The sequence below is a fragment of the Hyalella azteca genome, unplaced genomic scaffold (genome assembly GCF_000764305.2).
Source record: "Hyalella azteca isolate HAZT.00-mixed unplaced genomic scaffold, Hazt_2.0.2 contig11423, whole genome shotgun sequence".
Classification (NCBI taxonomy): Eukaryota; Metazoa; Arthropoda; class Malacostraca; order Amphipoda; family Hyalellidae; genus Hyalella; species Hyalella azteca.
The window spans coordinates 1-26,880 of record NW_025941422.1 but is presented as its reverse complement, the minus strand read 5'-3'; the positions used below and the strand labels follow the sequence as shown (position 1 = coordinate 26,880).

Here is a 26,880-nt window from a genome sequence, read left to right as displayed (position 1 = left end):
AGTTTTATGAAAAGCGTCTAAAAATGTCATATTTAAAAATCTTGGAAATCAAGTAAACGAAAGAAAAATTTTTGCCATATATTGGCCCAATGAGAGCCACCGACCAATACTACGCCATAATACTATTTTTCTATACATAACGGGTACGTATAGCTTGTAAACAACTCTTCCTCGGTTACTCGAAGTCCCTGTTTTCCGAGACAAATTGCTAGTCATCAGAAGTTGTTAGGGGGTCTTGTACACTAATGGAGTAATGAGCTCGCTAGTTCCCGGCTTCTAACGAGATTCATAATTGGGTTCTGCCTTTTTTATGTTCCTGACTACGGATGATCCGAGACCGCGAAAAGGATCAACAATTCAGTTGGGAAGGCGACGTTGTCCGGTGTGGTATGCGTCGATTGCGGTCATGTGCATGAGGTAAAATTTGCTTCACAGAGAATTTATTCAAGTTTCGAGATTAACTGGACCTATTTATTCTACGTCATGTTGTCTATAGTTATTCGACTTCTCAAGTAGTTGTTTTGAAAATTTTGAATTTGTTTCAATTTGGAAGAACCGGTGGTCGACACGAGCAACATTTTCATAATGCGTTGAAGAGTTTGGCACCTAACTCGAAATGAACTAAGTTGCTGGAGAAAAATTCTTCAATCGTTGAATTGCTGGTGCTATTCGTTCGAAAAAGTAAGTTAATTAGATTATAATGCTGCCGTTAGTACAGTAAAAAAAATTTGTAATTGCCGAGTGGAATAAAATAATAGCTATTCAATTTCGTAGAAGTTTCGATTGAGCAATTAATGTTGCGAGCAATCGTGAATACGTAATCCTTGCTGATTGTTATTTGTAATTCCTGCTGTTATTTAATGTTTCTCAATATTATCCCAATGTATTCCGAATCACGTAAACTAATGTATCCTTAGCAGTATTCTGTTTCATATTTGGTCGAATGATTTTGCAGGTCTCGTTACACAATACACAGCTATGATTGATCTGAGAAGAATAATTCCAAAATCGTTCTTTGATCCCGCACGTCCCTCGGGATGGTGATCCCTGTTTACTTTTTGTCTTCGCATATCATCATAACATCTTATAAAGTTTTTAGAAAACTATTGTGACCGGGAAGCGAGCTGAAAAACTTGGAGCACAATGCGGGACTGGTTATGGGATGTATGACTCATCACCCCGACTGTTTCCGTGAGTCATACTGTTTACGTGTTCACTGTTCCCTTAGCCGCGTTCTACTTATTCTATGTTCTAGAAAATATCTAGTTAGCAATACCAATATTCTTCTCTGTAAACTTGAGCAATAAATAACTCTTCTGAGGTGAGCTCTTGAATTTGAATTTGTAAATTTATGATACTTTTATGATAATTGATTAACTTGTGTTAATTTTAGGTTGAAGTTTGAGAATAGTTTAGACAACGAACAGACTAGAAAAAATTATAACAGACGTATATATATATATATATGTTCAAGCTTGAAGTGCTCTCGTCACTTCTGACACCTCAAGGATATGGTACAAGTCCAGTCGCTATTTATTTCAACGTCAGTTATGATATGATATAGTCAAAAGACAATTTTTTAGATCTCCTGTAAACGAATTACGAAAATGACAAGAATCGGTGAGAGGTCAAACTTGGCTGTCCTTCACCTACGATACTATCGCAGTATTTTATTTTATACTATACTGTACTACTCTAATACTATATTATTAATATACTCTACCATAATATACTATACCATAATAATGAAAACGCCACATCTCGAGTAAGTTCGCGATGCGGCCGCGGTTGTGTGAGCGCGCCGACTGGCGCCCTCTCTGAGTCTCAAGTTACACTGTAACGCTGAGACGATTAAAGAAACTCAGAAAATAACGGGCGACTAGAGCGAAAGTATCAACTTGCACTAACGGTGATTTCAAGTTGGGTGTAAGTAAGGGAACTGAAAGGTTTTAATTATTTGAGCAAATACGATGCAAAAAATCGTTAAAAATAAAAGAAAAATAATCGTGCCTACTGCGCTTGCAGCTTTCTCTTTGAATATTTTTTCCCCATAGATTCATTCACAGACAGGAACTTGAGTCGAACTACTTTAATTCCCTGGGTTCAAGGATTAAATATTTTCATGTTTTGATTTCGGATCAATCTAGCGTGATGCATCATCGTTCAACTTCGATTCATCTCCAGTCTGCTGTTGAAGGTACGCACAGATGCCACACCAAAATTTATCGAAATTCTCAGAAACAAGTTTGATTTTTGCTCTATTTAAATGTTGATAGTTAACAAAGTTAAAGGTTGATAATTCTTCAAATTATTCTACCACACCAACAAACTAATGTGAAGTCGAAGAGCATCATCGAACCCTGTTTGGTGCAGATACACTGTGAGTTATGGACGTATGTATAGGTACGGTATAGAGAATTAACGAACACTATTAGCTCTGCAGCCTTATTAGTGCTTGAGCTCAACCCATTAAAGTTCCTGGCCAGACTCCGGGCCAAATAAGGCGGGCGTCTACGAAGTACGAATGGTTTCGTGTAACTTCCATAAATATTCAGTGAACGCTGGGGATTACTTGTGCGAAACATATGTGCCTGTAAGGAAAAGAGGAAGCCACTCTTGCCAATTCGGATGACGTGTCGATATATAGTAACTCGTTGGTCCAGTTCTATGGAATAGATGCCATTCTTCAGCGTTCCTTTTTGAGGATTGAATCAGATAGAGTGGATAAAAAAGTCCAAATGGATTACTGTAGCGAATGAGATGTCCAGTCTATGAAGTCCTGATCAATGTTCAGAGAAGGCCTTGAATATCTTGTGCTTTGATCTTCGATCTCCGCTGCATCCTTTAACTTTTAAACTAGTTTAAAGGTACCGTATTTGCAAGTGTCCTCATTTGTTTTGTACCACTACTGTATTATAATAACTATGTTTAGTACTTTTTCAAACTATCATTACAAATTTAATTCAACTTCTTCTTAAGAAGTTATTTCATTTATGGGCCCGCGATATTAGATGCTCGTAATTTTTTCATATCGAAATATCACTCGTGAAATGAACATTTGGTATCGATCGATATCGCACTACTCGTGAATTCTCATCTAAAATGAACCTCTAAACTTTTTTCCTCTCTCTGGTTCTCGTGTTTTTTTTTTTAATTTTCAAGAAGAGATTATGTTAACTCGCACATTAGTTCGCACATAAACCCCCCTCCATAAGTGAAGCATCACGCGGCCTGTCTTTTCCTTGAATGACGCTGAATTACAGTGTGCCGGCAAATATATTCCTACCACGAGAGACTCGGCAGCGGGTTAGGGTTCCGCCCTTTAAACTTTATCATCCTGAGGCTATTTTGACGAGGCTTACTTCGGTTAGAGCGGTGATTTGGGGCTCGTGACGGTAACGCTTATCTTGCCATACCCATCAGGAGAGTGTGCTGCTCGGGGCGTGTGCCCACGGACGTTTTATCTTTCAAGTCATCTCTGCAGAGATGCTCGGCGTGTAGATCATTTACTTGGATGTGCTAAATTGAACAGCGTATTCGTCTGGGTATTTCAATGAAGAACGATTTTTTTATCACTACGCCGCTTCATTTTATCTTTGGCATAATATTTGCCCCATTATGGTTTGTTTCATGTTAACAGATTCTGGAAACAGTTTAATCTGTTTCCAAACATTATACTGGTTTATTTTGCTGATTGATCATTTCATGTTATTTGCGGTGAAAGAAAGTTTCTCTGCTGATGGTCTCAACCATAAATATTATCGGCCCTGAAATTATCTACAATTATTATTATTTATTGTGTACATATTTTATTATTGTAACTCAACTAACTATCGATAGTATTAGCGAGCAGTTTCGTTGTCCACAGTTGAATCGTGTGATCGATTTGTCTTACGTTTTTTCGCTCCTCCGTGTTTGTTGTTTCAGAAATTATTGTGCCTCTCATTTATACGGCTTCAAGTCAGCTCTGCAATGTAAAATCTAGAATTGTTGTTTCCAATTGAAGCGGCATTCTTCAAGCCTCTTCGTAGTTCTTGGACAAAGTCGTCTTGAAGAATAACGCTATTGAATTCATCTGATCATAAGAAATAGATTTATTCTGAGATTTGAGCAAATCCGATTGTTTATATTTTGTATTGCGTAGATATACTGTACAAACGAATATTATGCAGCTAGAAGAAGAAAACATCTACTGGTCGACTGCAAGTCTTGTTCATCAGCATTAAGAAGATGTTTGAAGTAGAGGAAGAGGATGATTAGATGAGTAACGATGCCACGAATGATGCCGCAGTGAAGCTCGAAGCATCGGCTTGCAATGTCAACAAGCTGGCGCTGACCATGCAACCTCGCATCGCTATGAAGACCCAATGAACCAGTTAGGATAGGATTTAAGGTAGTAGACGGTTTAGTGTGTTGGCGAATAAGGGCATAAACGGCTGATTATGAACGGTTTAAGAAGGTGAAGGGTTTTGTAGGAGTCAACGGTCAAGTGAATAAATAGTATGGAGATCTGAAGATCTGAGGTTAACATCTCAAAATAAATCAACGGTCTCTCATTAGTATGCGGGTTAGATTTATACTGATCAATCACGGGGTAAATGATTTTTGTGACACTTTTTAATTCGTAGAAATATTTTTTCCGTAATAATGATTTACGTACTTGCATCTATTTCAAAGTAGAGACTTGAGCCTAAAACTGGTGCATTGTACTCCTGAAAGTAACATTCGGGAGAGCGAAAGTAACGGAAAACGGAATCCTGACAAATATCAGCCCATTTGAATATTAAGAAGCACGTGGATCAGTTTTAATTCGTAAAAGATTCTACATGAAATTATTCTCTCCTTACCGTTGGGTAGTAAACAATTTTTGTTCCGCCGTTCATTATAATAAGGAATTGAAGCGTCTTCTTGGCTTTTATAGCCAATTGGTTGTATATTAGCTTTGTACCTTATAACGAACTATAACGAAATTCAGAGAATTTCCTTCAGTTACGCCTATCATCACGTTTTAAAAATTTATATGTAAATTTATAATAGTGCTGCTAGTAGTAGTTAAGCTGGTGTCTTATAGTTCTGTTAGTGTCTTCTAGTTAGTGTATTTTAATTGTGTTATTATCTTCTAGTTGTGTTAGTGTCCCCAAGTTTTGCTAGTGTCTTCTAGTTGTACTAGTGTCTTCTAGTTGTACTAGCGTCCTCTAGTTGTACTAGTGTCTTCTAGTTGTGTTAGTGTCCCCAAGTTTTGCTAGTGTCTTCTAGTAGTACTAGTGTCTTCTAGTTGTACTAGTGTCCTCTAGTTGTACTAGTGTCCTCTAGTTGTGCTAGTGTCTTATAATTGTACTAGTTTGCTCTAGTTGTCCTAGTTTCCTCTAGTTGTACTAGTGTCCTCTAGTTGTACTAGTGTCTTCTAGTTGTTCAAGTTTTGCTCGTGTCTTCTAGTTGTACTAGTGTCTTCCAGTTGTACTAGTGTTCTCTAGTTGTACTAGTGTCTTTTAGTTGTACTAGTGTCCTCTAGTTGTACTAGTGTCTTTTAGTTGTACTAGTGACCTCTAGTTGTACTAGTGTCTTCTAATTGTGTTAGTGTCCCCAAGTATTGCTAGTGTCTTCTAGTTGTACTAGTGTCTTCTAGTTGTACCAGTGTTCTCTAGTTGTACTAGTGTCTTCTAGTTGTGTTAGTGTCCCAAGTTTTACTAGTGTCTTCTAGTTGTACTTGTGTCCTCTAGTTGTACTAGGGTCTTCTTGTTGTACTAGTGTCCTCTAGTTGTACTGGTGTCTTCTAGTTGTACTAGTGTCTTCTAGTTGTGTTAGTGTCCCCAAGTTTTGCTAGTGTCCCCACGTTTTGCTAGTGTCCTCTAGTTGCGCTAGTGTCTTCTAGTTGTGCTAGTGTCTTCTAGTTGTACTAGTGGTGGCCAGTGAGGCAGAGGAAGGGCGTGGTGGTGTGTTCGTCGTACAAAAAAGCGTCCCTATTGCGTGAGTCAAGCCCCTGTCCGTCCATTCAATTGTACGGCGCTCGGCATCTGCCTCGCATTGCTCGGTAACGAACCGCTTCTTGCTTCACAGAAAAGTAGGGAAATGGTGAACCGCTTGTTGCTCCACGAAATAGTATAGAATTTGAGGTAATATGTTTGTTGCTGAATATTTTGAATTGAGAAGAAAATGTTTGTGACTTCACAAAATGAGAGGGAATGGCTTGTGACTTCACAAATTGAGAGGGATCTGCTTGTGGTTTCACGAATTGGGAGTAAATGAGAGAGAGAGAGAGAACCTACGAAATGAGAGAGAATGGCTTATGACTTCACGAACTACGCCCCAATTTGTTTGCACCATTTGTTTCCCCCAAGAATTACAAAAAAAAAATTACTGGGGTACCTCTTGTTTTCCACGAAATTTTTAGGGAGAAGCAATTGTTACTTTACGAATTAGTAAGAAACCGCTCATAGCACCAGTCATTGGAGAGAACCCTTCCTTCTTCTCGAATTAGTAGGGAAAATGGGCGAACTGCTCGTTTTTTTTAGAAGGCAGTAGAAATCGCTTGTTGCTTCTTAAATTTTTTATTTTTTATTTTATTTTATTTTTTTTAAAAGGCCTCCCACTCTCACCATTCCAACAAAAAAAAAAAAAAAAAGGCCGATGCTTCGAGCTATAGGGTCGTTTACGTGTATTTTGTGTCCTCGTTTGGTCGTTGATGTATCACGAATTATGAGTCGCAAATAGGGCGCTATTACTCTTTAAACGAGTATGAAGTTGTTCATAACTCAGCATATAAAGCATATAAGTTATTAGCATATCACTTATGGTGTACCCTCCCTGATAAATACATGTACCTAATTCTAGTGCACACTGCAATTTTTACCGCTGGACTCGTGGGTGAATTAGTATAGTATATAGTAGTATGGTATAGTATCTTCGGCATTGAAGAATAGGCATGGATAGGCCTGTCGCCGATTCTTGTACTTTACTTGACTAGCCTGGCCTTTTGATCTAATCTTTTCAACGGACGGCAGATTTAAAATCGCTTCTAGATTTCAGTTGTTCCGTAGGATACGAGGCATTTTAAGACTAAACATATGCTCCTGCATGGCCTTGTCTAGTCTGTTCTTGAACGCGTTCATTCATACTCGGAGCGTCAACAATATCTTCAGGGAGGCTGTTCCACATGTCGGTGACTCGAGGCGAGAAGAATTGTTGTCTCGTAGATAAGTTGCACCGTAGTTTTTTTTAGTTTGTAGCTGTGGCCCCTGGTGTTGCTTCTTGTTGCAAATTCTAGTAATCCTTCTGGGACCTTGTACAAACCATGAGTGTACTTGTATACTTCAATGAGGTCACCACGCAGGCGACGATAACGGAAACTGGGAAGCTTCATAATCTTCAGTCTTTCATCATAAGACTTGCTCTTTAAGCCTGGAATTATCCTTGTTGCAAGTCTTTGACGTCTTGAACTGCGCTGCTTTATTTTTCATTTCGCTGTAATTCTTCGAGTAAATTTGTAAGTGAACAAATTATTTAAGATCTGATTTAGGATCCTATTCGCAGCTGCTATAAATAAAATCGATGAACTGTATAAATTTTTTATACAAGGGTTTAGGTGTTTGATATCTATTAGTTAATAGATGCTGAATTTTTATTTCATTTATCGTGCAGTGTATGACATATTATTACAATTTATTTCCATTCATCAGCAATGTTTCTGGTGTTGCTGACCAGCGCGTCGATATTGTGGACTGTTGCGTCCGTGGCTGCAGCAACACTGCTTGTGGCATCTCATCTCTCGCCCCAGTGGCTACTGGGACACCCTGTAACGCTGCAACACAACCTCCCCGCCTACGATTACACCTTCAATATTACAGGTGAATTATGAGACCTAAGACAATATTAAGACAAGATTAATAATATTTATTATTAAGATCTTGGTCATTTGTTCGATATTTGGGCTAAATTGATTATTTTTATACTAAAATGTTGGCTTTGAATGAATCTGGTGCTTGAAATCATTATACGATTAAATTTTGCCGCAAGTGAACAAATTTTCTGGCTCCGATTTAGAATTGCAGTAATTAGTACATCATTTCCTATGTTCATTAATAATTTAAATAGTTTATTAATTAATAATCAATAATAATGCCTTGGTAACAATTAATGAGTAATAATAACAATAGTCATTAATTGCAGTGTGTAAACTGTAAACATTTCGTATATTAGTACATCTTTCATATATCTCGTATCAGGGTATTGTGTTTAGATTGTAGTGCTAGGGAAGAAGTTAGTTCGTGTGATATTAATAAAAATGAAATAAAGTTGCTTTACAAAACTAATGCTAGCTTATTAATCGTCTAGATAAAATAAACACACACCCACACAACAAAAAGTACTCGGCTACACAAAACTCAGCGGCTACAAAAAAAACACAAAAATGTAATTTTAACTTAAATAGCATTAAATTGCATATTGATTGATCGTTAGCCTGGAGCGGCACAGTGGACGTCAGTCCCTCGCTGGGCCTGTGGCTGCGGTGCTCGATCTTGCCCGGCAAGAAGGGCGTCGCGGGGTCCCAACACTGCGGCGTCTACGCAACGACTGGGGCTGATCTCCCCGCTGCTCAGGTCAGCGGCCTAATATCAAATATTGTCAAGAGTTACTAACTTCCTCAGTCAATAACGGATATAATATCAAATATTGTCAAGAGTTACTAACTTCCTCAGTAAATAACGGACGGTTTTTCCTGCCAAATTTTCAAATTACAGACGAGAGGCCGTTGCATGTATCAAGGCTGTTATGTTTGCTTTGATACTAGTACGAATGCTACGAGTCTTGATGGTACGGACATTTTTTTCCTGCATATTATTGCAAAAAGATTTTTTTAAATCGCTGTAGCTAATCCCAATGCCGAAACAGATCCAATAAGCCGAGAAACGACATCAAAGTGGGTCTCGTTCTTGACTCACTGAATAATTTACTGTGTTTATTTGCAATGTTAGTTTCCTAGTAAAAAGATTCTCGATCACACCAAACTTTGTTTATGGGTTGTATTGTTGGTGTTATTTTTTTTTAAATTCTGTGATACCGACGAGTTTGTGAAAACTATTTTATCCAATGTAAAGCATTTGCAATTGAAATAAAACTTTTTTTTTGATTGTGCGTAAAGCAGTTTCTTGAATAATTTTAATACATTACAAAACCATGCACTCACACCAAGTTTTTCAGGTTGTTGCGATGGCATCGTTGGTGACGGGGGCAGGCATCGCGGTGTTGGCGATGCTGCTGGTGCTGCTCACTCCCTGCATGAGAGTCGTCAGACGAAAAAGCGTCTTTAACATCGCTGGCTCTCTGCAGGCTCTCGCTGGTAATTGATATGCTTTGATGGGTGAATTAATAACGCTTTCACTAAAAATTTAAAAGCAAAGAAAACGCCAAATAAATTAACCATATCTTCAATGAAAATCATGTGCTGAATTTATATGGCGTCTTCTCTGCTTTTAAATTCTCGGTGAACTTGCGATAGAAGCAGGCCAATGATGAAAACGTCTCCAAAAAATTTCAACTTTTACTTAACTAAAGAGACAATGCTCGTTTTGGAAACCAATTTGCTGTTTTCATATGCTTTGCAACATTATTTATTCCAGTTTCAAGGTTTATTTGTGTTGGTTTAAGCACTTTTTTCCCCAAAAAAAAAAATAGTTTTCACGAAATTTTCAAGTTGAAATGGTTGTTTTCTCTTATGCATCCTTCACTTGGAATTTGCTTGCAAGATATTGTAATCCAATTATTAAACAGCCTTTGGAGCAGCAGGTGACATGAATCCATGTCCTGGCTTGTAACTGTATAATAATTCGTTTGTGGTCTGGGGTATGCACAGGTATATTAGTTTTGATTTCTTACGGTTTCTTTTTAGCGTGCGGACAGTTTAAATTTTCTCAGCGTTGAATTACAAATTTTTTCTGATTAATTAATATCATTGTCGATTCAAAATTATCTTCTTTTATTGTGTACTTGTACGACGTCGGTGGCGAGTCTCAAATGTGAATATACATTCGCAGTAGCCTCTTTTCAGTTCCACTTAAATAGTATCTGCACTTGAGAAAGATCTTCTGATGTATGACCTTGTGTATTATAAATTATACGCGGTATTCAAGCTACTAAGCTTGAATACTCATACTATACAGTAAGTTAAAGTATAAATGTGCTACAGGCGTGTTCAGCGTGCTGGGCCTAGCGGTGCTACCACTATCTTGGAGCAGCGTGAGGGTGCAGCTCATGTGTGGTCCTCTCGCCAGCGTGTACGCCTTGGGTGCATGTCGCACAGGTTTGTCATACAAAATTATTGTAGGTTTAACTAACCTTTAACCTCAATCGCCGGAGTTTAACCGGTCTGAATCCGTAGTATCAAAACTCGTTTAAGTACACGTAGCAGGCGGGTTCTCGTATGTCATAGGTGGATTCAGCTTGAAAAGCCGTCAAAAATTGGCTGACGGTTTAAGATAAACCCACCAATCGCAAACGAGAAATCAGTCTCTACACGTACTTGAGCGAGTTTAGTGCGAGACTGTGAGTCCCTGAATCGGATAATGCCAGATAATTGTTGTCTGTTGGATAAAGTGGCAGGCAACTACTTACTTCATAGGTGAGTTAGGTTGGTCTCGGAGAGCAACAATCGAAAGTGCAATCTAAATTAGAAGGGGATGCTTCATAAAACAAATTTTGGTTTGACCGATATAATTTTAATTAAAATGTTTAGCGTAATATACTAAACTGAGTCACAGTTCCAAGTTTACTAAGAATTAACAATTAATTGCATATTGACGGTTGAATTATGGAACCGAAAATTTGAGGATTATTATTCAGCATAATGGCTTGTAATTTTGCTACTGCTTACACAAATCTAATTAAGCTATAACTGGCTTCATAATATATGGGTCAGCTAGCCTTGGAGTATATGTAATGTACAGCAGTATACAACAAATTTTTGGGAAACTGCTTTTTATTTTTTAGAAATCAAACAATCAATACGCATATAGGGAAACTCTTTGGCGATTTAAAGCTACTATATTATACCTCATTATGGCTAAACCGATTTATACAATCTGAGCCACATTGCATGATTGCATTTAAACTAACTGCTTATGTCGAACTGGAAAATCGTTATTACCTCATGTCACATAAGTCTTGCAGTTTTTTTTAGCTATTCCGGCAATTTAGTTGTAACCGTATTATCGAAACTTGCCTAAATATTCGCATCTATTCTACTACTGCATTGTTTAGTTAGGAAAGCCGGCACTGCTTGGCAGATGGAGTTGTAAACTTTGAAGGATCTTGATAATACGGCCCTAAGGTAACAATGCTTCTGTAACCTTAATAAGTCCGCATTAATCTTTATCGTATCTCTGACAGGTTGGGCTTTGTACGCAGCACTCGGCGGGACGTTGCTTCTCCTGGCCTGTGCAGTGGGCGCCGTCCACGTGGACGCCTCCGTGAGCTCCAACAGAGCTGAAGAAGAAATTAGAAGAGGCAATCATTGCGTTTGTGTAACATGAACACTAATTCAAGTATTCCCTAGTAGATGTGTTAAACGGGTACGATTCTTCAATCTCACAAAATAAATTGCATACTACGTGACATCTATAGTCATATTAACTTTGAGCTACCTGAACAATGCGGCGTTTGCTCAATAAGGGTACCCTGGCTGTAATGCCGGTTGGCTAAAGTGGACTTGGGTCTAACAGTAGCAGAAGTTATCATTCCCGTTGACTACTTCAGCGCCGATGGGCGTGGGCACCCTTTCCCCAAGGGTAGGAAAAATTACCCCCCCCCTCCTTATTCTTGCAACCTGGCCGATGCCTCTTCCGAGCGATTAAGTTTTCACCCCCTCGACATCTTATCTCCTCTCCCTCTGCACATTCAGATTTCCTCAGGGATTTTATCCCACCCTTTCAATGTCTGCGAGTTGCAGGTCCCATGGAGGAGATACCCTTTATCGTGTTCCAGTGCACGGCATGGATATCCATATCAATATGTGTATAGGAATTTATGTAAACTACGCTGATTACCAACCGTGTTCACGACGTCTCTTGAGGACATAGACGTCCCACGCACCTGCGTGTTTGTCACGCGACCAGGATTTGGCGATAGCTCACCATACGCCTTCGTACCTTGCTCATGACGTACAATCGTGAAGATGAGGAGGCGGGAATCGGAACGATCATCAAAACAATCTGAAGATGTCTGCGAAAAACTTTAACGTGAAGTCGACTAAGTAAAAAAATATATAAAAAATATACTCCATGATTCAGATGGCTACAATACCGGATTAAAGTTTATTACTACTTTCAGTTTTCTACCTTCCTGTCGAGCGTTTGAAGACCTGAAATTTCTATCATCATATCGCTCAAATATTAGGCAGAATAATCTCAAGGACTTTCATGATATCTGCAACAGCTTGAAAGTGTGATCGTAATGCACCATACACTCGTAAACAGATACCGTGCGTTGTTAAGCCGAGCCCCACAGCAAGCAGAGAAATCTTGAAGATCTCCATCCACTAGACCACAGCTCTTTTCCTCCGTTGCTTCTTGAATGCACTACCCTCTTGTATTTGCAGTTCCTGGCAAACTACCTCAGACCCACCAAACTTTTCCCGCTTTCTACCATTCCTCGGAAAGTTTAATGATGGCGACCTTATAGTCCCGCTTCAATCTCTTCATGGCCCCCACATTGGTAGACCGCTGCCTACCAGCCAGCTCCCAAGGGAAGACAGATGATCGCCTCCCACGTGCGCAGTTGCCGGCTCAACTCTCCTCTTCCCCGAGAAGCCTAGCTCCATCTATAATCTGGCTTTTGCAGCCCCCTACCTTTCTACACATTCAGAGTGGTGCAATACCAAAGCCCAACTTGTCCCGAGTTCTAAATTGAGTTCCTCTTCTCCTGCCCGTCCTTTACCACAGATCTCACCGTCTCCTCCCAATGGGACAATTATCCTCAGGTTGCCATCTTCCTGCTCGCTCTCCTTTCATTTGATCTCTTACCTCCTGGATCGCCCCATCGACATGCCTGCGTTTCACGACGTAACGGAGAACATGTCATCGTCGACGATATCATTACAATTATATTTATTTACGAATCGTGCATGAATGAAAAGTCGTCACCAACTTGTAGTATAAAATTATATTTGAAAATAAATTACTCGTTGGGAAACTAAAAAAAATGTTTGTACTTACACGATTCTTAATTTTGTCGGCCGTATAGAATTTTACAAACTTCACTGATGTCTAGGTCGTATACTGGAGGCACAGAGGAGTTGTCCATTGCCTCGCTCTCATCTACCGATTTCGAAGCAAATTTTCTACACGTTTGTTTTTTCACACTAGTAGCGAGATCTGGTGATATATTGTCACTGCAGCTATCCATACTACAGTTATGAGGCTCTTCATAGCTCTCCCGACGAATGGTGTGAGAATCGTACAGGGTTCTCATGTCATCTGGAGCCACGGCCAGTAAAAGATTGATCCCTGGGTATATAAGTGTGATGAAGAGCACCACTCCGGTGACAATTATAGTAGGCAGTGCAATGGCCCAGAATCGATGAGGTAAGTAGCTGATGCCGATCACGTGTAAATATTCATGCGGCACGATGGCCCACGTGAGGTAGCAGAAGATGCACGTCCACGCGCTAACGTAGAGCACGAAACCGTAGTAGGCACGCCCTGTCAGCGGTGCCGGGGTCTGTTGTGGAGCCATCGCCGATGATCCTTCATAGAATGGTTGATAACAATAAAATTAATTATTCGTAATGTTTTACTGAGAGTGGACACCGTACAGCAAGGAAGGTAAACAGAAAAGATGCTACCGGTGTTTATAGTTATATCCAAATAGCTTGATTTCTTATTCAAGCATACTGCTAATTGAATCATGTTCTTAGCCGGTCAGGTTCGTACAGACAAAGAAAATAAAATTACTTTGATCATTGGTCTGGAACCATCAATTATTCTATAATCTACTGAGACATCAATAATTATATTGAAATCCATAAAAAAAGAAGACCTATAATTCTAGTAATCCCTGAAGGATTACTAGAATTAGAAACAAGAACCAACACCAGGGGCTACGGCTATGAACTAAAATAACTGCGTTGTAAACCATCCACGCGACAACATTTCTTCTCGCTTCGAGTCACCGACATGTGGAACAGCCTCCCTGATAGCATCGTTGACGCTCCGAGTATGAACGCCTCCAAGAACAGACTAGACGAAGCTATGTAGGACCATATGTTCAATCTTGAAATGACTAGCACCTTACATGCCTTGCTGTAAGTCCAGCAACTATCTCAATCAATAGTCGGTTATGGAAAGATTGGGTTCAAATAGCTAGATCCCTTGTGGAATCGAATCGCGAAAAATGCAAGAATGGGTAACAGGACATGGGCCTATTTCTTCAGTGCTGATACTTCTATTCTATCCGCTACATGTCCTAGCAGTGACGAGTAACATAGTCTAAGTAGGCAGAACGAAATGTAATGCGCTTCCCAAAATTAGTCACTGCAAAATCAAATTTTCAGTCATTAATAAGAAACAATCCCTCGGCAGCATTACTATCATCAAACGTCTGGCCCATTCATTAGTTTACACGGTTACTCCATGACATGGAGCGGTTGCAGAGCAATACTCACCCGTAATGCAATCAGGATTTGCTTACAAGCGCCGTCTGGCGTCCAGAGTAACACTTGCTCCTCGTTTCCTCATTACATCATTTCCAAATCAATGTATATAAAATACACCATTTCGATCTTTCAAGGTATTGCCATGGAGATGAATCGCAAACCTTTCAACAATAAGAACATTGTTAGTTTAAATATACGCATTGAGTGGGTAAAACAAAGAAGCGAATAATTATTACAACACTCGTCATGAAATCGCCAGAGACGTTTAATAAATAGTACAACGTCAATAATCCGATTGAATTATTTTGGGTTATTTCCAAAAGGTTTTTTGCAGTCATATTTTTAGAAGAGTAGATCCCAATGAACCGAATATCGCCATCAAAGTCTCACGAGTAAAGTTACATTGCTCTGCAAACTTCCACATCAGAAATTCTGCACTAAGCAGCGTTATCGCTTCGAGTCACCGACATGTGGAACAGCCTCCCTGATAGCATCGTTGACGCTCCGAGTATGAACGCCTCCAAGAACAGACTAGACGAAGCTATGTAGGACCATATGTTCAATCTTGAAATGACTAGCACCTTACATGCCTTGCTGTAAGTCCAGCAACTATCTCAATCAATAGTCGGTTATGGAAAGATTGGGTTCAAATAGCTAGATCCCTTGTGGAATCGAATCGCGAAAAATGCAAGAATGGGTAACAGGACATGGGCCTATTTCTTCAGTGCTGATACTTCTATTCTATCCGCTACATGTCCTAGCAGTGACGAGTAACATAGTCTAAGTAGGCAGAACGAAATGTAATGCGTTTCCCAAAATTAGTAACTGCAAAATCAAATTTTCAGTCATTAATAAGAAACAATCCCTCGGCAGCATTACTATCATCAAACGTCTGGCCCATTCATTAGTTTACACGGTTACTCCATGAAATGAAGCGGTTGCAGAGCAATACTCACCCGTAATGCAATCAGGATTTGCTTACAAGCGCCGTCTGGCGTCCAGAGTAACACTTGCTCCTCGTTTCCTCATTACATCATTTCCAAATCAATGTATATAAAATACACCATTTCGATCTTTCAAGGTATTGCCATGGAGATGAATCGCAAACCTTTCAACAATAAGAACATTGTTAGTTTAAATATACGCATTGAGTGGGTAAAACAAAGAAGCGAATAATTATTACAACACTAGTCATGAAATCGCCAGAGACGTTTAATAAATAGTACAACGTCAATAATCCGATTGAATTATTTTGGGTTATTTCCAAAAGGAATTTTCGCAGTCATATTTTTAGAAGAGTAGATCCCAATGAACCGAATATCGCCATCAAAGTCTCACGAGTAAAGTTACATTGCTCTGCAAACTTCCACATCAGAAATTCTGCACTAAGCAGCGTTAACAACGAGCTCAGTTTATGGTCAACTCAGTCATTCGCCCAACTCTGGTTGATAAATAATTACCTGGCTTGTCCAAGGTTTTTGTTTAATGCAATATAATATAATGCCAGTGGCATTAGCGCCCGGAAAAACTGACCTATCACCCCCCTTCCCTAGTCGCCACTACCAGGATGGGCAATTACAACAACGAGCTCAGTTCGATACACTTAGGTTGACTGGGAAACGGAGGCGAGTCATTGCCCCAACGACTTTATAAAAAGTCGTCCCCTGCGTATGCTTGTGAAAGAACCCTTGAACCACTAGGTGCAGATCACGGGTAATCAATAAGGTTCTCGCAACTATCAGGACGTGATGCGCTAAAAAATCTGAAAGAAAACGATAAAGGTTTTCTACTACAAGCGTCGAGGATGTTTGAAGGATAAAATACAATAACCGAGTTGAGTAGTGCGAAAAGCAAGCAATTTAGTGAGTAAAAAAAGACATTGAAGCAGCACGTGTACGTAGAGCAAAAAAAAAAAAAAAAAANGAAAAGAATCGTTCCGGGGTCGATAAAAATTGGAATAAAATATAACTATGAAACTTAGGATCTTTTTGAATGGGACATTTTCAATCAGCTCCCTGATCAATTATGAAAATTTCTAACACGAATAAAGAAGCTACCTCAACGTGTTGCTAGTGAAATGAAAAAAAAAAAACTAGACGGGCATATGCCATTTTCTCGCCGTATTTCATGTATGTTAATGTTCTTCTTTCAAGTCAAATGCGATAAATATTTTATTTGCCTAAAAACGTGCGGTACTTTGATATTTTTTTCATTTTGAAGTAGGTAGTTTCCTATTTGCGACGCAAGCAATCAATTAATCTTAATGAATAGTTTTCCGCTGGATGAAATCTAGATGTTATAAGATTAAAAAAGTCCTCTTCACATCATAGATACTTCAAGACATTATAAAATCTGTGCGAGTATCAATTACAAGTAGAGCGTGTGTAAAACCCATAAAATAATATAGAAGCTAAATACACATGAAGTAGACGAACTGTATAAACATAAGAATCCACGAGCAACGAAGCTGGTTTGAACTGACCTTGTCTACACTGATCACAATCAATTACAACGCGTTGTTCACTATCGATGCTTAATGCATGGAAACATAGTAACTCCATGATGATAATGGCTCAAGACATATTTCTCAAGAAGAGCAATTCAGGTGAAGAGCTGCAGTGCCCCTAGAACAACAAAGTATCTTCTAAGTTGATCGCATGACATGATTACATACACGACTGCTACTTAGATAACAGAGAACGAAAAAAATTCAAGACATTATTGCAAATAAATTGGAAAACAGATCATTCTAGATGTCCAGTACAATAGTTTGAAAATTAACGACCTCCGGGATTATATAACCAGGCTTTCAGTTTATCTACAGTCGGACGAATGCAAGACTAGTCGGAAGTGCTTAATAGCGACTCAAGCTTTAAAAAAATTGGTATAAATTAATTGAGATAAATAAATTCTCAAATAACCTGATGCAGCCATGAAATATAAATCAATGAATTTCAGTATACACTTAAAAGTTGGATGCTATCCATAACGGAAACACAATAAGTACAAACCTAGTTCAAGTTGTGGAAATTTAGTTAAAATGTATGGCATAGGTCAACATACTTCCTAACTTTTGGTTAGCCAATCAATTAGAAATTCATGAAGTCCATCAAACTCAAACAGGTTTGTTCCTATCAGGGTTCAAGCATTTTTTCGCCTTAGGGCTCGATAAAGTTATTAGCGAGACCCTGCGTGGGGTACGAGGAGTGGTCTTGGTAGCGCTTATTGCAGGGGCCGCTGCAGGAGGTTGAGTCCCACCATCTGCCGGCACTGAAGAAGCATCAACAGGGGAAGTGGTGGTAATGGATTTTGAGATTTCTTGACCAGGCGATTCCTTGACATCACTAGTAGTCGTGTCATTGAGAGTTGAATTGCACGACGAAATTGCTTTTACTTCTTCATTTTGATTCGGGGGCAAGCATGCATCACCGCTAGATTTACTGCCTAGATCACCTCGGTCTCCGTTTTTTTCGACGCTGCTCATCAAGGCTGAGTGCAGATCGATTTTTGTCTTAGTATCGGCGGTCCCTGAACTCTTAGAGTTCCTAGGTTCCTCAGCAGGGTTATAAGCTGTAGACTCGTCTTCAAGCATCAAGCACAGATCAGAGGTGTTGTCAGAGATAGCCACTGAAGTAGTCTGAAAGCATCAATAATTCAATCAGATCAACCAAATTGTCGTAGCTGCGAATTTTGGAAAGAAGAAAATTTCGTTATTGGCCATTGATATAGCACAAACCAAAAATCAATTGACCCATAATTGACAATTTAAGCAGGGAGTGTATATCATAATGTTGAGAAAAATTAGACATTGAATATATTACATGAAACTTTTCTACGTGACTGTAGAAGCCATCTTGTTTTGGCACATTCTTATTATTCATACCGGTTTATCAACCATTTTCTTTTATCAAAACCAACGCGTATTTGCTTTCATTCAAGTCATTGTGATACTGTGAAAGTTACCTTTTTCTGGAATAAATTGAGGAAAATATTACCTCGAATGACTGAATGCAATGTAATAAGTATCAAGTGGAAAAGAATAACTTCAAGGGATCATGTGAAGAACATTTTCTTAATATAAGTAGCTCATAGAATTGCTCACCGGTTTGGTGAAACTATCAGCAGCTGTGGACGACAAGTTCCCAGAAGCTTGTTTTTTTGAGGAGCTGGGAAGACTGACCAGAGCGACGCGCCGCGGAGGCCGTGCACCAGCAGAGGCGCCGGTACTAGATGTAGAATTGTTTGAACTACTCCTGGAAATTGGAAGAGAATATAAAGATTTATCCAATTTGTGAAACGAATTTTTTTAAAATTCAAATAAATAATCATCTCTTGTTAGATTCTAGTTATCAATCGTTAAAAACATTAGGATTAACCATCAAAAATGTATAGACTCAGCAATTGAAAAAAAAATTAAGATCAAATACTTACTCCTTAGGATTACGTTTAATAGTGATGAGATTCACTCTGCGAGCATTGCCAGGCTTCACAGATGCCGGGCACGGTTTCTCCTTTTGTGTTTTAGATTCAACATTCTCTCCTTCATCTGAAGAACTTCCTGTTACTGTTGTTGGCTTTTTTACACATTTTGATCCATCCATATTTCCAGCATTAGGAGCGAGGCTTTCGCTCTCACAGTTTTTGATGTTGCTAAACACTATTTCAGTGGCTTCCATGTCTTCATCCGAGAGCTTTTCTTTGGCGTCATCATCTGTGTCACAACTCATCAAAGAAATATCATCATCGTCCTCGTCTGATTCGCTGTCTTTGGAACCGATGCTTTCACAGTCATCGCTTTCGATTGTATCTTTATCTTCTCTTTGGACGTCCTTTTCATTATTAAGTGGAACTGCATTACAATTTTCTTGTGATGATGTGCGAGGCTCGTCGTTTTCAGGCATGGAATCTCTGGCGAGTTCTGCACAAAATTTATTCTTACTCGGAGAGGTGGTAGCATTTTTATGTCCTTTTTTAGCCGTTAAAACTGACACACGGGACTTGTTTTTTTCACTTATGGACACATTAGATGCATCCACTTTGTTTTCTTTCTCGAGGGTCAAATTGACGATTTTAACATTATCTTCCAATCCTAGTTCAGTTTTACTAACAACGAGGGCATTTTCTTCTTTTTCAACATTTAGAGAACTAACATTTGTCTTTTCTCCAGGCAATTTTTTGTTTTTTGTTTCTTCGATGCATTTCTCATCGACAATGTTGTCTTCTAAGCAGCCTTCTTCTTTAGGTGTAGGAAGAGAGTTGGAGTCGTTTAATACATTCTTTTTTAGAGGGGTACATCGAGCTTCAGGATTTGGTGAGTAGACTTCACCAAGCTCGCCCTCGTTGAAGTATGTGATGGAGCAGTAACCGTCAGTTGAGGATATTGCCAAGATACGCCCATCGCTAGACCTGTGCATCCAAGTCTAGTGAGATCATAGCTAACTTGTTTACTTAATACCATAATGAATTTGAAAAATCTGACGTTGAAATTATGATTTAGGTAGGGTTAGTAGGATAACTCAAGTTTACAGTCGCCACTTTCCATTGAAATGTACATCATAATGCAGCCGAATGATGGAAAGCTGTTTGTTAATGCAATTGATTCTAAGATAGTCGAAATTCCCAGATTGATAAAATAACAAAGATTTCTTAATAAAGTCAATTATGAGTTTGGCTGCCAAGACATAAAATTTTACTTGTCAAGATTCAAGAATTGGATTGCAACTTATGTGTGTGAATTTAAGCTAGAAGGTTACCAAGAGAGATCAGTGAGTCGTGTGATGTGCATGTTTGAGACCATAGCAAAGGGCATGAGTTGCTGGGTGTCGTAGAGCAGCACGGAATTCTGACATGCCACTGCAAACACCATCCGGTACGGCAGTGCAAACACCGACTGAAAATTAACAAAATCATTCACCTGATTTAAATAGTGTAACAGTTAATTTGAAAGCAGAGTGTAGTAGTGAATCAGCTATGCCTTTGATCTAAATTCTCAATATCACTGTTTATGGAATAAGGAATGTACATATCTTAATTACGTAAATAAAAGGCAAACGTATGCAAATTAGTGGAAATCCGTGGTTAATAATAAATTGATTTTGAACATTACCGAAGAGGAGCAATTGCAGATACGCCATATACCCAAAAAATTCTAATATGAATGAAATATTTATCTGCATTTTTAATCAACTTAACACGTATAAGAATGTTGACATTAGTACGCAATAATTATATATACTTTACAAATGAAGTATAAAAAAACATTCATTTGAAAGATGGTCAAAAGTCGCTCAAAATAAATTAAGCATTTCAAAATAACAAAATACATCAAGAATTACGATTCCATCACTGAGGGCTCGTATAGTGATAATCTTAATACAAAAGTCCTGTGCATGATGGAGTATCAGCTAATGGCTAGAATGAGAAAAATTAATAAAGCATTCGAAGTTTCCCACCTGCCCGTGGTAGGGTGACTTTTTCCGCCCAGCTCGCAGCTTGAACAACAAAGGACAGAATCGCACAGCCAAGGAGTATTTGTCCCGAGTTGGCAAATAAATTGCAGGCCTGAAAGAACAGGACCCATTAACAATAATAAATCTACGAAGTCGAAAAAATATCTGATTGCATTTACGAGAAGTCTACAAACATATTTCTTAGCAGGAAATGAGCAAATCGGAAGACATATTTGAATCTTTTGTATAATGATATTCAACCTGAATTATAATCTGGTAATGCAGTAAGGATTAACAATTGATTGTTCGATACATGTTACTATTTTCAATACAAGTTGGAAGACAAATTACAGACTAGAAACATAAGAACAAATAATGGAAATGAGACGCTACTTATTTACTGATGGGTAGACTAGCACGGGCATAATTAAGTCAGAAATTATGCTTACACATGAAGAAGCCTTGCAAAATTGCATACATGAACACAGGGCACGAAGAAACTTTGCAAAGATTCATACTACAACCATAGCTTGATTGTCAGCGACATAAGAGATCAATGAAGACTGTAGTATGCTCGATGGTTAGTGACATAAGAGATCAATGAAGACTGTAGTATGCTCACTGGTTAGTGACATAAGAGATCAATGGAGACTAGTCCACTTGATTGTCAATGACATAATAGATAAATGGAGACTGAAGTACACTTGTCAGTGACAAAAGAAATCAATGAAGACTGTAGCACGCTTGATTGTCAGTGACATAAGGGATTAATGGAGACGGATGCACACTTATAGGTGACGTAAAAGATATCACAAAGCATTCACTTGTCAGGTGAAAGTCTAGTGAAGACATGCACAGCGTTGAGGAAGCGAGGCCCCAGCTGCTCGCCCTCCAGGATGCCTGCAGGGGCGGCGAGCAGCATCCCGTCAGGGGAGAAGGCGAGGCGCCGGCAAAACGACTTCAGAGTGTCGTCGAAAAACAAACGCGTATTCTGTAAAACAAATATTATAGGTCATTTGAGGATATATTTGATGCATAAAAATCCAAATTGATATAATTAAAATGATCAGCATATAGAAATATGCCCAATGTCAATAAAATGATTACCAGTATAATGGTGTTTACAAGAAGAACGTACACTTGTGATGTCAACATTAAGAATACACATTTTTAGATTATATAAAGCTTTATTAAAAGCATATAAACATGAATTGCATAATTTAGACTTGTTTTCCAGCTAAGAAAAATGTAAATAAAAAGGTCTATAACATGGAGATAAAATAAGAAGCAGTATGTGCACTAGTAACAATCTAAACATTGTAAATACATATAAAATTCTTAGTTGGGATTACAACAAACGAAAAATTCTCATTTGCTTTATTGTATTGGTAGTTTAAATAAGCCTTGAAATAAAATGAAATCAAAAATTCAAATAAATATTCAACATTACTCTGACTCCAAGCTGTTTAATGCTTAAGCAGTAGCAAACAGAATGAAAACTTACCTTTTGAGCACTTAAAAGCTTAATTCATACATTAAGGGAGAATCTAACATTGACCACAACAATCCATGACATTAAACCGTGAATTTATTAGATTTACAACAACAGACGGAATAAATTAAATTTATTGAAATAATTATAAAGGACTGTCATCTATGAAATGAGAGAATCCATTGCAATAAACTAAAGTAATAAATGGATTCAAGTCGTTGGAAGTAAGGCACTAACTAATTTAAAATTTATAGGAGCAGAAAAAATAAAATAATGTCAATAAGAGATGATTACATTTCCTAAGGTACATGCAGTTTCAGCTACTCACAATAGTAGAGGTGTTAGAAGAGCTCAATGTGACCGGAAGCTCAGCTTTACTGACACGGTGCAGGGCTCGTTTGGTAGAGACTGAGAACCAGCGCAGCACTCTGGCAGGTAAAACATTTTGATTAAAGTAAATTATTTTTTTTTGCTCAAAACCACTTTTAATTTTGCTTCCTATTACAACAGTGGCAGCCAATAAAGTTTATTCTAAATCAGTGGTTCCCAAAGTGGGCGATATCGCCCCCCTAGGGGCGGTGGAAAGATTTTGGGGGGCGGAACGGAAGATGAGGGCGTTTGGGGGGCGATAAGGGGGCGGCAGTCCGAAGTCAAAGTCAGAAGTTCCAACTTTTGTTGGACAATTTGTACACAACACGTGCAGCTTATCATGACTCCCAGCGATGGTTTTTTCACCCAGTCGTGAAAATTTATTCGATTGTGCCTCTGTTTGCGAGTTTTTTTTTCTTTCATTTCACCTTCATTCGTGATTTAAACAGCAATACGTGCTTAAATTCGCAGTAATCGAGAAATTTCCTCCAAAACTACTGAATAGATTTGAACAAAACTTAGTATTTAAATACCTAACCTCAGCAACGGTGATGTTTTGCTCGCTACAATTTTTTCGTTTTGCCTTCGTTTGTGAGTTATACGGCTATAAGTATACGGATTTTCATAAACGGCTCTTAGTTAACCGGCCGGTAGAAAAGCCGGTTGTTCCTCCTACATCAGTATAACTCGCGAACGAAAGCAAAATAGAAAAATTGTACGAGCTAAACATCACCGTTGGGAGGTTAGGTATTTATATTCAAAGTTTCGTTGAAATCTATTGAGTAGTATAGAAGAAATTTCTTGATCGCCGCGAATTTAAGTGACAAATTATCCGGCGATACAGCCCGAATATAAGGAAGTGTGAAATCAAGAATGACGGTAAAATGAAAAAAAAAAAACTCGTTAAAATCGAAAAAATTTTGAAGTTTAAAAATAACTGTTTGGTAGTTAAAAATGTATTGTCAAAATTTCGTTCAATTTCAAATTTTCGTTCAAATTATTTGATCACTGTAAATTTCGGCCTTTATCACAATATAACCCACGAATGAAGGTGAAATTGAAAAATTTTACGAGCTAAAAATCACCGTTAGGTTCTGATGAATACATGTTCCAAGTTTCATTGAGCTGCGTTCATTAGTTTGAGAGATATTACTTGATAATTGAATTTGGAGATTGGTCGTGCGACCGGCCACGAGTCCGGCCGTAAATGTGCCCAAGACGTCCTAGGTTTCTAGTGCTCGAACAGTTGAAATAGCTTAAAAACATATTGGTTCACTAAATGGGGTTCTATTTGTAAAAGACACATTTGTGTTTAACCTTTATCTTCTAAAATTGCAGCGTACTAAATTTCAAGAGAGAGGCGTATGTTTTTATATTTGTCTGTGGGGGGCGATAGAAATTCACCAGGGAGCCAAAGGAGGCGCCAGCCTGAAAAAGTTTGGGAACCACTGTTCTAAATAAACACTATATTTCCAGGCCATTGTAGAACAACTATACACATCTTAGTCATCAGTATTCAATTTGTTTGCATCTGTTCATGTAAAATCTGAGTAATACACAGTGTTATACCTATAAAGAAATGTAGAGAATATTTTCAATAAACTCAGTAGAAAAACACCATTCAGTGCATTACTGAGAAGAATTCCAACGAACTTATATAAAAAAACTATTGAGCACACGTCACTGACCTGTCACTGCTCAGAGTTGCCACAAATTGACCAAGAGGGTCCCAAGCAACTCCTTGCACAAAATTTTTGTGCTCCTTCAGTAACCCAATATTTTTAGCTGGAATAAAGATCAAAATTAGCAAACTGTGCAAGTAAAGCTTACAATTCTAGAAAAATTTCAATTATATAGTATATTATTCTATTCTAATTAATATATTATCAAAACAATTAATTAGAATTGAGAAAATAAAAATAAATTCACAATAAAAGCATAATTTTAGTATAACTTTTATGTCTGGCAAGAATCAAATGAAAGAAAGTGAACAATGTGGGGTATCTAAACGATATCTAAACTCTAAATCTAAATGAGGATATTTAAACTTTTTTTGTTAAAAATTTACAAAGCACAACAGCTAGCAGGTTAGCAATATAATGGCTAATAGCACACAATAAGGAACATTTTAAATTTCTAGACTTTAAGTATTGATATAAATAAATAACATTCAGAACTCAAAGAATAATAAGGAAAATTTGTTACATATTTTTTTGAAAGCAGAATTTGAAGATTTTCAATGAGCAGAAAAATCAGCTGACCTTTGTGAACATCCCACATAATTGCTGAGTTATCTATGCTGCCAGAAATAAGGAAGTTGCTACAGCTGCTCCAGCTGAGATCATAGACATCTTCTATGTGGCCGCGTAGCATCTTATAGATTGTCCAGTTCTCCTTATTACGCTCTTCGCCTTCAGAAGCAAACAGGTCAGGAGCTGCACTGCTATATGCTTCTTGCTTCTTCCATACAATAATTGCCGCCTCTGAGGTAGGAAGGGGCTCTAGAATTTCTAGCTAATTCTAACATTTGCAAGAATATAAAATGGAATGGAAGAATTTTGTGGGACAGCATAAAAAAGTCAAGAAATTGAGAATTTCCAATGTTTTTACTAATGTTCAAATTAAATCAAGAGGAGACAACTGAATATAATCTTCCTTTCTAATAGGTTTTAACTATAAATCATTGCATTCTAAAAAAAGTTGAAACCTTCAAGATTTTGACAATATTTAATAAAATTCAGGAAAACTCGATTTTTTTATGATTGAAATTTAATTCAGCCTCTTCAATTATACAAGTTATACTATTATTTAGTTGAAATAATTATTATTAATTATACATAAAGTAGTAAGCAATACAACTCAGGCATTTTATGAGGCTCTAACTAGTGCCCTCTAACTTTAAATTATGCCCTCTTCCAAGCTTATCTATATTGATTGAAATATAAAAACTTTACATAATTAAAAGTTAAAGGGAAGTTTGTGTAATATCTAACTTAGTACCATCATCAGCAGAAGCAAGAAGCGTCCCATCAGGAGAGAACCTCACAGCATTGACTGAGCGGTTATGGCGGACAAGATCACACAACACCTCAACACCAACGCCTCCAGTTGGTAAAGGATTCAACTGCCACACCTGAAAACAGAAGAAAAGTCATAATTTTAAAATACCACACACTTGCTGGTAAAAAAATATATTTTCATCAAGGGAAAATATCAATGGTGTTGAGATTCAGACTGAAAATGTATTGAACATGGCTGCAGTGAATAAAGTTGTTGAATGATTTGTAGTTATAATATATTATAGATAGCAAGCCTTACAATAACATGGGTGTCAGTTCCCCCGGTTGCCATGCGAATGACATCATCAGGAGAGTTGTGCTGCACATCCACACTCAAGACAGGATCACGATTGTGAAAAGAAATTTCTGGCACAGTGACTTTCATTGTAGGTTACCCAAAAAGATCTAGCCCTCTGAAAAATAGAAAGAATACTGATGAAATTTGGACTATAAAAAGTATCAGCAGAAAATGTAAAACTTAGTTCTAGAGATTCTAATAACGTTTCTGCAACATCCAGCTATACCTGTGATTTTAGGATAATTCTACCTGATGTTTCAGATTGCACCTGGCCCCAAGTGGGCAAATATCATAAGATCTTTGGCCACATATCATTAGCAAAATTTGTGTCTTCAGAAGATCTTGCTACCATATTAACCTTGCAGTCTTTGCACATATTACATGCATTATGCTAGCAGATGGATATGGAAGCTGCATAATCATCAGAACAGACATACATGGTACATACATTACAAATTACAATTGATATAGCAGATGTGCAATAATTGACATTTGGCAAAGAGGTAAATAAGCATATTTTTATCAATACGGCTGATGTACAATAAGCAGTACAGAAGTGCACGCATTAC

At 38.1% G+C, this 26,880-nt stretch overlaps 3 protein-coding genes across 4 annotated transcripts; 1 reads left to right on the top strand and 2 right to left on the bottom strand.

Moving 5' to 3' along the window:
• The first annotated feature begins 372 nt into the window (after positions 1-372).
• LOC108671068 (LHFPL tetraspan subfamily member 2a protein) lies at positions 373-11,565 on the top strand. Its single transcript, XM_018158549.2, has 6 exons — positions 373-681; positions 7,677-7,844; positions 8,458-8,597; positions 9,199-9,337; positions 10,184-10,297; positions 11,383-11,565. Exons 2-6 carry the CDS (start codon positions 7,679-7,681, stop codon positions 11,523-11,525), a joined length of 702 nt encoding a protein of 233 aa, XP_018014038.1. The 5' UTR covers positions 373-681; positions 7,677-7,678; the 3' UTR covers positions 11,526-11,565.
• Positions 10,691-15,783, bottom strand: LOC108671069 (phosphatidylinositol N-acetylglucosaminyltransferase subunit P-like). Of its 2 annotated transcripts, none has more exons than XM_018158551.2 (3): positions 15,601-15,783; positions 13,206-13,736; positions 10,691-11,478 (listed from the first exon to the last, which is right to left on the bottom strand). In XM_018158551.2, exon 2 carries the CDS (start codon positions 13,723-13,725, stop codon positions 13,213-13,215), a length of 513 nt encoding a protein of 170 aa, XP_018014040.1. In that variant the 5' UTR covers positions 13,726-13,736; positions 15,601-15,783; the 3' UTR covers positions 10,691-11,478; positions 13,206-13,212. The 2 variants fall into 2 exon arrangements, with proteins under 2 accessions (XP_018014040.1, XP_018014039.1); XM_018158550.2 differs by lacking the exon at positions 15,601-15,783 and adding an exon at positions 14,654-14,843.
• A 941-nt stretch (positions 15,784-16,724) lies between these two features.
• LOC108671072 (chromatin assembly factor 1 subunit B) lies at positions 16,725-26,463 on the bottom strand. Its single transcript, XM_018158553.2, has 11 exons — positions 26,273-26,463; positions 25,955-26,087; positions 25,216-25,437; positions 24,643-24,739; positions 22,914-23,013; positions 21,918-22,084; positions 21,097-21,205; positions 20,398-20,534; positions 19,076-20,050; positions 18,747-18,897; positions 16,725-18,281 (listed from the first exon to the last, which is right to left on the bottom strand). Exons 1-11 carry the CDS (start codon positions 26,396-26,398, stop codon positions 17,760-17,762), a joined length of 2,739 nt encoding a protein of 912 aa, XP_018014042.1. The 5' UTR covers positions 26,399-26,463; the 3' UTR covers positions 16,725-17,759.
• Between the last annotated feature and the right edge of the window lie 417 nt (positions 26,464-26,880).

Bases quoted from the DNA above. Each gene is read 5' to 3' on its own strand.
- LOC108671068 (XM_018158549.2), top strand. From the start codon at position 7,679: ATGTTTCTGGTGTTGCTGACCAGCGCGTCGATATTGTGGACTGTTGCG. The intron at 7,845-8,457 runs GTGAATTATGAG...ATTGATCGTTAG, and splicing joins TTACACCTTCAATATTACAG to CCTGGAGCGGCACAGTGGAC. The intron at 10,298-11,382 runs GTTTGTCATACA...TATCTCTGACAG, and splicing joins CTTGGGTGCATGTCGCACAG to GTTGGGCTTTGTACGCAGCA.
- LOC108671069 (XM_018158551.2), bottom strand. From the start codon at position 13,725: ATGGCTCCACAACAGACCCCGGCACCGCTGACAGGGCGTGCCTACTAC.
- LOC108671072 (XM_018158553.2), bottom strand. From the start codon at position 26,398: ATGAAAGTCACTGTGCCAGAAATTTCTTTTCACAATCGTGATCCTGTC. The intron at 25,438-25,954 runs GTACTAAGTTAG...TTCCTACCTCAG, and splicing joins TCTTGCTTCTGCTGATGATG to AGGCGGCAATTATTGTATGG. The intron at 21,206-21,917 runs GTGAATGCTTTG...CTGTTCTTTCAG, and splicing joins ACTAGACTTTCACCTGACAA to GCCTGCAATTTATTTGCCAA.